Here is a 13802-nt window from a genome sequence, read left to right on the forward strand (position 1 = left end):
TATATATATATATATATATATATATATATATATATATACATATATATATATATATATGTATATATGTATGTATATATATATATATATATATATATATATATATATATATATATATATATATATATATATATATATATATATATATATATATATATATATATATATATATATATATATATATATGTATATATATATATATATATATATATAATATATATGCATAGGTATTTTTATTAATTTATATATTTATTTATTTATGGGTTTCAGCCAAGTGGCTGTGGTCATGCTGGAGTACCACCGCGATTTTCCGTCTTTATGCTTTGCTCTCTTCACGTTCCTTGCATGGCTCTTCTCCTTCACCTGATATAGTCCAATCAAGAGTTTTGATGGCACATCTGGTGTATAAGAGAATTTGACATCGCTGCCCTAAACTGTGTCTCATTTCGAGCCATTGGTTCGTCTGGTATCGTGGAGAGGGAAGCGTCGAGTTTTGTCTTGAAGACCTCCACATTCGTGTCTTGCAGGTCTCTCAAATGTTTTGGCAGGGCATTGAAGAGCTGAGGTCCTCTGAAACCGAGGCTGCTGCAGTATCTCCTTCTTATGTGAGATACAGTGGACGGCACCTTTGGCACCATGCAGTGGCGACCCGTGCGGGCATTCCTGTAGTACTTGATTCCAAAGTTTGGCACCAGACCTTCCAGTATTTTCCATATGTATATTATTACATATCTCTCCCACCTGCGCTCCAGGGAGTAGAGACCAAGTACCTTCAGTCGCTCTCTGTAGTTCATCTGTTGGACTGTGGCGATCTTTTTTGTATAGTGACGCTGAATTGCCTCGAGTTCTACTGTCCGTTTGACACTGTGTGGTGACCACAACTGAGAGCAATAGTCTAGGCGGCTCAGGCCAAATGTCTTCCATAGAGTCAACATGACTTTTTGATCCCTTGTAAGGAATGTCCTCAGTATCCACCCTGCCAGTTGTCTGCAATTTGCTGTCAACTTGACAATGTGCATGTGGAATGATGCATCACTACACATGTTGATGCCCAGGTCTCTTACTGATTGTGGTTCTGGGATTGCAGTACCTCCAGGTCCTGTGTATGCCAGTTGGGTGGCACTTGTGGCCTTGTAGCGCAGTACTTGAAATTTTTTTGCATTGAACTGCATATTATTTTGCTCTGCCCACCCGTATATTGCATTTAGGTCATTTTGCAGGCTTACAATATCATCAGGATTCTTTATTGCCTGAGATAGTTTTGTGTCATCAGCGTAGCTAGTGACAGTGACTCTCCGAGTGACCGTGGGCATGTCCAGAAGGGCTACTATGAACAGTAGTGGCCCCAGGACAGTTCCTTGCGGTACACCGCTCAATATTTGCGTTTTCCTAGATAGTTCTCCATTGGCTGCAACTGTCTGACTTCTACCATTCAGGAAGTCATGCAGCCATTCTCCTAATTTACCAGCTATGCCAAGGTTTCGCAGCTTGTGACATATCAAGCCATGATCAACTTTGTCAAAGGCTTTTGCAAAGTCGAGATATATCACATCAACATCTGAATGGTCAATTAACTGCTTCAGGACCCAGTCATAATGCTGCAGGTGCTGCGTGAGGCAGCTTCTACCTGGACGGAAACCATGCTGGGTCTCATTCAGCAAGTCATTTTCTTCTAGGAACGCAATCAATCTCTTCCTGACAATTCGTTCCATGACTTTGCTAAAATGTGAAGTCAGAGAGATGGGCCTGTAGTTCCCAGCCTCTGCTCTGCTTCCGCCTTTATGGATAGGACATATGGTGCCTTCCTTCATCTTTTTGGGAAGTTTACCATTTGCAAGGAAACTCTGGAAGAGTATCCGGAGTGGTCCTGCTAATTCTTGTTTACACGACTTTAAGAGGACAGCCAGGAAACCATCGGGGCCAGTTTCCGAATTTGAGCTCATTTCATTTATGGCAGCTATTACATCTTCCTCTTCAATGTCAATGTAGGTAATGGATGCAGTCTTTTTCTGCTGAGTGCTATTGTCAAAGAAATCAGCTGGGTCTTTTATCTGCATGTGACTCAGAGGAGGAGTGAAGACACTCTTGAATTGTGCACTGAGCACTTCACTTACCCATGTGGGATCTGCAGTCAGTGAGCCATTAGGCAGGAATAGGGATCCTATCTTATACTGTACCGTAGCAGTCTCTTTTTCAAATCTGTAGAAAGCCTTGGGGTTTGTTTTTATGCTTTCTACTGCTCTCTTCTCCTTCTCTGCTCTCTCCTTTTCATGGAAGAATTTAATCTTGTTTTCTATTTCTAACAGTGTTAGTTTCAATTTAGCCCTTTTCCTATCCCCCAGTTCTCTATTTAACTGGTTTGAGACCTTTGTTCTATGTCTCATAAGGATTTCCCTGTCTCTAGGAATTCTATTGGCATGTTTGCTGGTCTTTCTATATGGCACGTATTTGGTGCATATGTCTTGTATGGTTGACATAAAATGACTTAGTTTGAGGTCATTGTCTTGTATAGAAAGGCTGTCATGCCAGTTTTGATTTCGAACCTCTCTGCGAATTGACTTCCAGTCCGCCCTGTGCAAATTCAAGTTGAATATTGCTTGAGTCCTCCTGGTGGGGTGGGTGTCGGTGGGTTGTCTAGGACCATACATAGTGAATTCTATAATGTTATGAGCCCAGAGAGATGTGGGCGTTACTTTCACATTATGAATTAGGCTCACATTGTTTGTGAAGCAGAGATCTAAAATATTGCTTCCCCTGGTTGGTTAGAGTATCACTTGTTCCATGAACAGCATGTAGGATAGTTCTAACAAAGATTTTGCCTGGCTTTGTTCATGCAGTGACATCCCAGAGAGGATGTGACCTTCAGGCCATTTAACATTTGGGAGGTTAAAGTCGCCTAGGAAAAGTATATTGATGTGTTGGTCCAGATTTGTCAAGACCTCTTCTATGCATCTGAGGCTGTCCTCAAATTTACCCTCCTGCTTTGCGGTATTTGGTGGACGGTATGTTGAACATACAACTACATCAATCTGTTTTATGTGTACTATTAAAGTATCACAGATAGAGTTTGAGTGTGATAGGAGTAGTAGGGGTGTGACATCTTCTCGGATGTACATTGCAACTCCCCCATGACTTCTATCCCTCTATCTATATATATACATTTTCTATTTCATATTTTATATTTTCTCTTCCTGTATATTTCTGTATTCCTTTCTGTCGAAGAGCGTAGGCTCGAAACGTAAAAGACTTTCACACTTCCCGACCGTTAAACTAAAACATCTGTTTCTTGTTTACACACCCGTCTTCGTCTATTTTTCTGTTTTTTTGTAAATTGTCGCTATACATACATACGTACACACACACACGCGCGCAATCACACAGTGCATATATATATATATATATATATATATATATATATATATATATATATATATATATATATATATATATCCCAAACTTAATCCTTACTTTATAGAATGATTCATTCCGACGAGCATTTGTTTGACGAACACACTGAGACACCTATTATTTGGCGCAAAGCAAGTCAGTGCAGTGCAGACTTTAACGTGGCGACTGGGTGATTCTTTTTATTGTGGCAACACGTGTTGAGGAATGTGATGTCATAATACCAGTCCAGAAACCGGTCCACCTCAGTTCAAATACTAGAAAATCTATAGCTGGCTTCAATATAGTTATAGTGAATGATTTTCTTGACCCGTATGCTCAAAGACGGTTGATTTCTGTAGTTATTATCAGTGTTATTTTATCAGCAATTGAAAAAAGAGTTTTGGCTGTTATTTCCAGCAGGTAGACATTCATACTCAGTATATCCTTTGATTACTATGCATTTTAATCATTCAGCTATTTACTGAGTTTTGGGGCATGCAATCGCCTATATTATTGTTTCTGTTAGGATCAATTGAATTATTTTACCCTAAATAACAATATCGTTAACAATTTCTTCGCAAATATTTTCTACTAGTTATTGGTATATATATATATATATATATATATATATATATATATACGTGTGCGTGTATATGCATGTGTGTATATATATATATATATGTATGTGTGTGTGTATATATATACATCTCCCCCTCTCTCTCTCTTTCTCTCTCTCTCTCTCTCTCTCTATATATATATATATATATATATATATATATATATATATATATATATACACATGCATATATATGCATATATATACATATATATAAATATATGCATACATACGAGGTGTGAGTAAAAGTTTTTCGGCACTTTTATTGTCATTATTGTCATACTGTTCTGTGCAAGCGTGCATATTGTTGGTACTATTGTGGGCATATGATCGAATTTTGAGCCTTATCGCGCTACTTTTCCTTTTGGCTTTACAGTGTAAGCACGCCCGCTCCGCTAGCAATGCCAAAGAAGAATAAAGAGCAGTTAACCTAGAGATGGTAATGGCGAAACGGATCACCATTATCATATCTCAAGCTAGCTGAATATTCTCGCCAGTGGTGGAGGACGATGGGCGTCCTACTCCCTCTCTGAGCGTCACGCTTTACGGCCACTCTTACACTCCCCGACCACTCATTCACACTTCTTCACGGTAATGCTCTGTCCCCATATTTTGCGAAATGCCGCCGATGAATTTGAACTTCTGACACACCTTCTGACCAGAGAAAACGGATCACTGCTCTTTGCTCTCCTTTGGTGCATACTGCTAGTGGGAAAATGGCGTGATCGTGTACAGACTTCGATCACGTGACCACAATACTATACCAGCTATTTGTATGCATGCGCAAAAAGCACTGTGTTAATAATAAAGGTATGTTATGTCGAAAGTGCGGGTAATTTTTTACTTTCCGTCCTGTATAAATACACATATGCTAGTGTATATATATGTGTATGTGTGTGTGTGTGTGTGTGTGTGTGCGTGTGTGTGTGTGTGTGCGTGTGTGTGTAAATGAGTGAGTGTGAGTGTGTGCATGGGCTCGCGTAATTATATATCACATTTCCGAAAATTATATTACTCGTTACAGAGTATTTTATTTTGACAAGAATTTGATGCTTCGTGATACTGCATTTTGCACCATTGTGATAAGTTAGTAAACAAAACGTATATCTCTACCCACATGATCTGTATCTATTTCTTTTCTCATTATTTGATTACATTGCCAATTTTTGCCTTTTGAATTTAACAGTTGGCTATAGTCTTCTAGCGAAATGCTTAGCGATATTTCGTCTGTCTTTATGTTCTGAGTTCAAATTCCGCTGAGGTCCACTTTGCCTTTCATCCTTACGGGGTCGATAAATTAAGTACCAGCTGCGTACTAGGGTTGCTCTGATCGACTGCCCCCCCTCCTCCTCAAACATTTCGGGCCTTTCGCTTAGAGTAGAAAAGGTAATGTAATAAGGTCCCCACATGACCACTATTTCACAAGGACACAGATTCATCGGTATGAAATATTTTCATAAATGTATTTTATTGCGATTGAATGTTGTAATTATTTTCCTGTTGTTTTGATATTCCTACACGTTTAATCTTGTCCTATGATTGCAACCATATCCAGGTTTTGGTTTTCACGTTCTCTCACAAATATAGAGAGTTAATATGTTTTCAAACTTTGCTCTATATAACATGATTTAAAATATAACTGCTTTGTTTTAGGATTCCGATTGACCACCATTATTCTACCTTCATATCCAAGTTTGTCAGAATATCCACCTGTTCTGTTATGAAGAAGACCTTTTTACTGTTTCACACAAATCTGGCCAACGAAATAGACGGAATTATAACGATACATGTATAAGGGATCTCCACATAACTTTTGAAAGAAAACACTGATAAGTATTTTACCAAGAATATTGAAAGGAATACGTAACATGCAGTGCCGAATAGATGTACATGACTGCGCAATCTGAAGGTTATTCCAAATACTGATTTTACTTTCACAAGTAATTAAGTCGACAGCAAGAGTAATTATCATCATTCTTGTCAACATTTTATATCATTCAATAGACAACACGACATACCGAGATGAATATTGAGAACATTTTTCGTATTTAAGAGAGTGTTGTCTCCGTTGTATTTTAAAACTATCATGTGATCTCTTAGTAATCTGCAGTAATTTTTTGTTTTTGCGAACAACGTGAATGGTACTGATTTAAGTAAAATAAAAGAAAAAAGATCTCATAGTTAAGTAAAATAAGCTACAAAACCATCAAATTGTCATTGATAAAAGCAAAATAAAGAGTAATTGACTGAGATTTAACTTACAAAACTATTACACATAAATATGTTGATTCTGTATCTTGCTCTAATCGTGACAACATGTGTATTCGTTGTGAACTGTGAGCCGAGATACAAAGATGAAGAGAGATTGCAACTTGACATCTTATCTACCTACAACAAACATATAAGACCTGACATTAATGTAACTGCATCAGTAGATGTATATGCAAGCTTATATCTTGATATACTCTATGATTTGGATTTTGTAAACAACATCCTTACGGCTCGGTACTGGATTCAACTGAAATGGACGCATGAAATGCTGAGATGGAATCCATTAAACTATAAAAATATTTCGCGTACCTACCTACGTAAAGATATGATATGGATTCCATCTATTACAATGTGCAACACAATGAAACAATCAGAAGATAAAGACAATCCTTCCGAAGTATCTGTGTATTTTAATGGATCTATAGAAATTAGTTTAATTAAATTATTGCACACCTACTGTGAAATAAATGCTTACACATTCCCTTTCGATGAACATACATGCAATGTATCCATGTGTGTCTCATTGCAAGAACTTCACCATGCGAAAAGGACGAAACTTACTTATAAATCGAGACAAGCGAAACACTCTAAATGGGATATCAAATTTTCTGGTGGGACAAATGGTACAAACTATTATCACTACAGTTACGTAGATGCTACTATGTACCTACGGCGTAAATGCAATGTAGGTGTCATAGCTATGCTGATTCCGACAATAATGCTGACTATTTTAACTGCCTTTATTTTTCTTCTACCTCCTGAATCGGGTGAAAAAGTTACTCTAGCAACGACAATATTTTTATCAAATATCTTGTACCTTGCACAAATTGAGAAAAACCCACTGATAAATTCAAAAAAGCCCTCGCTTCTTGTTTTATATATAATGGTATTATCATTGTTATGTGGTATCGCTTCAATTGGTTCGGTGATTATAAGCAAGTTGTATGTAAACCAGTCATCTGATAACAACAAAGTGAAGGCGTCGCATCAAAGTAACATCACCTCACGCGTTAATCAAATTGCAGATATTTCAATTATACCTAAGGAAGAATCCAATCCTGTACTCAAAAAGGACATGTCAGGAAAAAGATTCAGAAAATGCATTTTCCATTATAGCCGACTTGATGACATATTTCTAAAATTTACCATTGCAAACTTAACTGTATTTTCAATAGTATTCATTTATTTATTGTATATGGCAGAGAAAGTTTCTTCCTTTTAACGTACAAGGACAAACTGTATTTTTTGTAAGAAATTGTGTCTACTATCCGTGTCAGACACAAATATGTAGAATCTTTACTTTATATGAAGAACCCAATATTAAAAGTATATGTCTGGATTTGTCACCTTTAAAATGGTTAATTCAGATACAGACAAATCAATGATACTATAAAAGGAACATTGGAAAAGTTTCCGTTCTACTATGCTCATTCTAGGATCTTGTTGATGATAGACATTCACATGAAAACTTCTACACAAATACACAGTATAATAACTGCGAAAATTATGACGTAGATGGTAGAATTGAGGATGTGTATATTTATGTACATCTACATAATAAAACGCACATATAAACTCAAACACACATGTATGTGTATATATAAATATATATATATACATATGTGTGTGTGTGCATACAAGCATATAAAATGACTAGTTTAAATTCGGATATACTGCATTTGTACAGTGCAATATTTAAGGCATGAGAAGTTATGTACATTATTTATATTATTTACATTTGACGGATATTAATCATCGTTTCGGCTGATATACCCTCCACGCCTTCATCAGGTGTCTTGGGGAAATTTCGAACCTGGATCCTCATTACAAAAGTTTTTTTCGATGTTGTTATTATTATTATTATTATTATTATCATTATTGGTATTAGTATTATTATTCAGGTCACTGCCTGAAATCGAAATCGGAATCTTGGGGTTAGCAGCCCGCGCTCTTAACCACTATGCCACATGCCTGTGGGCAATTATGGAGTGAATTTTTACGGCTTATATATCTAGCATTTTCCTATCCTTCCTTAATACCTGTTTCCATATGCTATTCGTATCTGCACTCTGTCTGCTTATGAGGTTGTTGTGTCCTAGTATATATGCTGCTTCTTTTAGTTTTCGTATTTTCCACTGGTGTTCTCTGTCTATTATTTTAAGCTCACCCCACAGGGAAAGGTGGTCTCCATTTTTCCATACATGATCAGCTATACCCGATTCATCAACATCACGTGTCAGAGCTTTGCAATTTTCCTCCACCCTTATTTTGTGGGGGATGGCATGTTTCGCCTTTATATAACCTACAACAGATGCATGGGATGGAGTACACGCGGTTTTGGGTCATATTGTTTTCTATTGGTAATTTTACCTCCAGGAGATATTTTTGAAGTGTTGTATTACTCTTGTATACTGTCCTGATGTCATGTGGGCCGCATCTCAACACTACTGTAAACTACCACACAGGTACGGTCTCCCTAAAATTTACAAGGATAGTATTCCATTAAGAACTATGAGCTGTCAAGGTTCAGCATGTCATCTACTGAGCTGCTTCTTTGTGAAATATAATCAGTCCATTTGCATGGAAGTCCAAATCATTCGTGAAGAATTCCAACCAATTCACAGAATTGATCAAGGATACCCCCATTGAATCCAACCAGATGGTGAGTTAAGATGTGATAAATCTGTTCGCCAAAGTCCCAACTGGTAAAGCGCTATCGGTGATTCAAGAAAATCTAGTGACAGACACCCATCTAAAAGAACGGTCTAGTATTCCAATAAGAAACTTGATGGAAATGGTTACTTTCCGTGTAGAAACTACCTACTTCAGTATAGACACTGATATATATCGACAAGACCAGTGTTTAGCGATGGGTACGCCATTATCACCGATAATAGCCAATATATACATGGAATACTTTGAGAATATCGCTTTAGGATAAACACCAATAAAGCCAACCCTATGGCTGCGATATGTTGATGACACCTTTATAGTCTGGCCCCAACAGGAATATGTCGATGTACTGTTAGATCATGTGAACTCAATAAAGCCATCCATACAGTTCACAATGGAAAAAGGAAAAAAGACAATCAGCTAGCATTCCTGGACGTATGAATAACACGCACCAAGTATAGATTCAGGATATCTGTATACTGCAAACTGACCTTCACTGATCGATACCTTAACTTCAATTCCCACCATCCATGCAGTGTGAAGACAAGGATTGCTCACTGACTAAAACATCAAGCAAAAAATATAAGCAGCGATCGTGATACCCACCATGAAGAAATGCTCAAGCTCAGTAACCATCTATTAAGCAACAACTGTCCACAAAACATACTATCTACTACAATTATGTAGAAAAGAGAGGATGAAACCAATAAACGGTCTACAGTCTGTCTAAGCTATGTAAAAGGCCTCTCCGAAAGATACAAAAGATATCCGACCCATATGACATCAGGAGAGTATTGAAGAGTAACACAACACTTCGCAAATATCTCCTGGGAGTAAAAGTACCAATAGAAGAGAAGATGACTCAAAACTATGGGTACTCCATCCCATGCAGCTGTGGTAGGTTATACAAAGGTGTAACATGTCACCCCCCACAAAATAAGGGTAGGGGAACATCGCAAAACTGTGACACGAGGTGATATTGATAAACCGGGTATAGCTGATCATGTATGGAAAAATGGAGACCACCTCCCACTGTGGGATGAAGTTAAAATAATAGACAGAGAACTCCACTGGAAAATACGAAAACTAAAAGAAGCAGCACATATGCTAGGGCACAACAACCTCCTAAGCAGATAGAGTGCATATATGAGTAGCTTATGGGAACCGGTATTAAGGAAGGATAGGAAAATATTAGATTTATAAGCCCTAAAATTTCACTCCATAATTGCCCACGGGCATATGACATAGTGGTTAAAAGCGCGTACTACTAACCCCATAGATTTCGAGTTCGATTCCAGGCAGTGATCTGAATAATAATAATAACAATAATAATAACAATAACAACAATAATAACAACAACATTGTAAAATACCTTAGGAATGAGAAACCAGGTTCGATATTCCCCCAAGACACCTGATGTTAAAATCAATCAAGATGATTACAAATATCCGTCAAATATAAATAATGTACATAATATGTATATAATGTACATAAATATATAAATATATATATAAATATATATATATATATATATATATATATATATATATATATATATATATATATATATAGGATATCTAACGATTGAATTTTCATTGGAGTGTATTTCATTGTTTTCCACCGTAATATCCAAGATACAAATAAGAAAGCTTACATAATCTCTCATTTTCGTTTTGTATAATAACACGAAATTTTATATTTATATGTCTTCAAGATAACGTTTAACTATATTTTAGCTTGTAAGTAATTATACTTTAAAGTCCATGCATGGATAGGCATTCCAAAGTTGTAAAGATTCATAGGCATAAAATAGTTACATGAAACCATTCTATTATTTTTGAGTGATGTCATTGTTTTCTGATTTTGTTTTACAGTCTTCGGCGTTTAATTAAGCTCTCCCATAATTACCGTATTTTTTTTTCTTCGCACAATTTTTACAGAGAATTATTTTTTGTACAAATTTTGATCTGCCTAACATTATCTAGCAAATACCTTGTTTCTTTTAGGCTGCCAATTCATCTGTTTACAGTCAAGTGAAAGTTTGATACACTATACACAAGATCATTTTACTGTTTCATGCGGATATCATCACCGAAGTAATCGATACAAAGCATCCAATACCTACCAATTTTGAGGTATACCTTCGTATATATTAAAAAAGGACGCCTTTTAATATGTCACCACGAACACTGGACGAGATGTATAACGTGCAATGCTGATTAGATGTTTATGACTGCGGCACCAGAAAGTTCTGTTCAAATTCTGATCTTAATTTCCAACTAATAGAATTAGTATGGTAATCCGTCTATACTTTTAAGTGGAAAAGAATGAGTGGCGGGACATATTTGTGTACTTATTTTGTATTTACAATGTGATTTTTCTATTTTATTATTAAACTATAATGTGCATGTTAGTAATCAGTCGTAATATTTTTGTTAACAACAAAAATGACACGCGTTCAAGAAAAAATTGATATCTGATAATTAAGTAAAATAAGGTAAATTCTTTCAAATATTCTTAATGATAAAATATAAAAGAAATTGTAATTTGCATAGATATTCCTTACAGAATAATTATACATAAAAATGTTTGTCCAGTACCTCGTTCTGCTTCTGACTACATTTCTGTCGTTAGTAAATACTGACCCACTGTACAAAGATGAGTTAAGGCTGAAAGACAAATTATTATCTAATTATGCGCATCATATCTGACCTATCATTAATTTAACTGCGTCGGTCGATATAAAAGCAGAATTATGCCTTGAAGTACTCTATGAATTGGACTTTGTAAACAGTATACTTTCGGCTCGGTATTGGATTAAACTGCAGTGGACTGATGAATTGTTGAGATGGAATCCATTAAACTATAATAATATGACACGTATGTATCTACCTAAAAATAAGATATGGATCCCGTCTATTACAATATTTAACTCAAGAACAGAATCAAAATATAAATATAGTTATCAAGATGTAACTGTGTATTCTAAAGGATCTGTGGAAATGGTGTCAATCAGATTTCTGCATACCGATTGTCAAATAGAAGCCTACATTTATCCTTTTGATCTACAGACATGTTATATTTTTCTGGGTATACCAACATATAAACCTCAAGATACAAAAATAAAAGAAATTCTTTGCGGTAAAGAAAATGATACTACCAACTATCAATGGGATATCACATTGTATTGTAACGTAGATAGCGCGAACAAACACTACAACTACGTAGATGTTACGATGTACTTATATCGTAAATTGAATGCAGGTATCATCGCTATGTTGATTCCAACAATGACGATAACTATTTTGACTATCTTCGTTTTCGTTCTACCACCAGAATCTGGTGAGAAAGTTTCTTTAGGTACGACGTTGTTTTTATCAAATATTTTGTACCTTGTAGAAGTCGAGAAGACCATACCGAAAAATTCAAAAAGACTCTCGCTTTTTGTTTTATATTTAATGGTATTATCATTGCTAAGTGGTATCGCTACAATTGGTTCGGTAGTTATAAGCAAGTTATATGTAAAGCAGTCGTCTGATAATATCAAATTGAACACATCGCATCAAACAAACATGTCGTCACGCATTAACCAAATTGCAGATATTTCAATAGTATCTAAGGAAGAATCGAATCCTGTACATAAAAAGGACATGCCAGGAAAAAAAATGAAAAAATATACTTTCCATTACAACCGAGTTGATGACATATGTCTAAAATTTATTATTATAATATCGGCATTAGTTTCAATTACCTTTATTTGTCTTTCATAATTTTAAAATTATAATATTATCCATCATTCTTTCTCGAAAATCACATCTAATACTCTAGTAATTGACAGATGTGTAGGAATATTCAGACTTTAATTCCCACGAGGTCCCCAAAATTGATAATATATATTCAGAGTTGTTAAATATAACACATTTGAAATGCTTAATTTAAATACTCACTGATATACAAATAATAAAGAAAGTTTGAAAGTTAATTTATCATCCACTATTAACAAACATATGACCTGTCATTAATCTAATTGCATCGATCAGTATATATATATATATATATATAAATGCAGAAATATGACTCGAAATACGCTTTGGTGTGGGTTTTGTAGTTTTGTAAGTAACACACCAGTAGCAAGGCATGAGACTGGATTGCATTGGAATGATGATCTGCTGAAATGGAAGCAATTAATCCATAATAACATTGCACCTAACTTTGCATCTAAAAATAAGATACAGAGCCCATCAGTTCAATGTGTAATACAATCAAAGAATTAGAACATATAGTTCTCTCTAAGTCATTCCTGTTTACAATGGATCGGTGGAAATGTCGTTCATTAAATTACTAAATACCTATTATCAAGCGAATGTTAATATTTTCCCCATTTGAATCAGAGATGTGAGAAATTGCTCTGTGTTCTTTCCCATAAACATCTCCACGGAGATGTAAAAGAGGAGTTTTGAAATTATGCCAATTGCACATGAAACTATCAATTGTCTATCTACTTTATTAATGTGGAGGTTAGCCAAACCAACAACAAGAGCTAAGCAAGCGCTCTGATTTACTTACAATGTAAATTCCATGAGGGCGACATACGTGTGCTGATTTGAGCAATAATGATGACCGTTTGAATCTTTTCAAGCAGAGGAGAAAACGTCTAGATCAACTACAACATTTTTATCAGAAGTCCTGTACATTTTATAAATTGAGAAAAGCTCACAGAGTAATTGAAAGCCAGCTTTGACTCTTATTTTATATTAAATGATATTAATTGTCAAGTGGTATCGCTGTACTTAGTTTGGTGGTTAAACGCAATTGTGTGTTAGTCAGTTACCTGCTCATATCCAATCTAGCTTGCCAC

At 35.6% G+C, this 13802-nt stretch overlaps 1 protein-coding gene and 1 pseudogene across 1 annotated transcript; both read left to right on the forward strand.

Moving 5' to 3' along the window:
• Positions 1-6281: 6281 nt before the first annotated feature.
• LOC106880829 (chemotactile receptor for terpenes 1) lies at positions 6282-7493 on the forward strand. The gene has a single exon (XM_014930957.2). The coding sequence runs from the start codon at positions 6282-6284 to the stop codon at positions 7491-7493; it is 1212 nt and encodes a 403-aa protein (XP_014786443.2).
• Positions 7494-11667: 4174 nt separating this feature from the next.
• On the forward strand, positions 11668-12933 carry LOC128249554 (chemotactile receptor for terpenes 1 pseudogene; annotated as a pseudogene).
• Positions 12934-13802: the final 869 nt, after the last annotated feature.

Source organism: Octopus bimaculoides, chromosome 15 (assembly GCF_046866305.1).
Source record: "Octopus bimaculoides isolate indiv1 chromosome 15, ASM4686630v1, whole genome shotgun sequence".
Taxonomy (NCBI): domain Eukaryota; kingdom Metazoa; phylum Mollusca; class Cephalopoda; order Octopoda; family Octopodidae; genus Octopus; species Octopus bimaculoides.

Coding starts and splice junctions, on each gene's coding strand:
- LOC106880829 (XM_014930957.2), top strand. CDS start 6,282: ATGTTGATTCTGTATCTTGCTCTAATCGTGACAACATGTGTATTCGTT.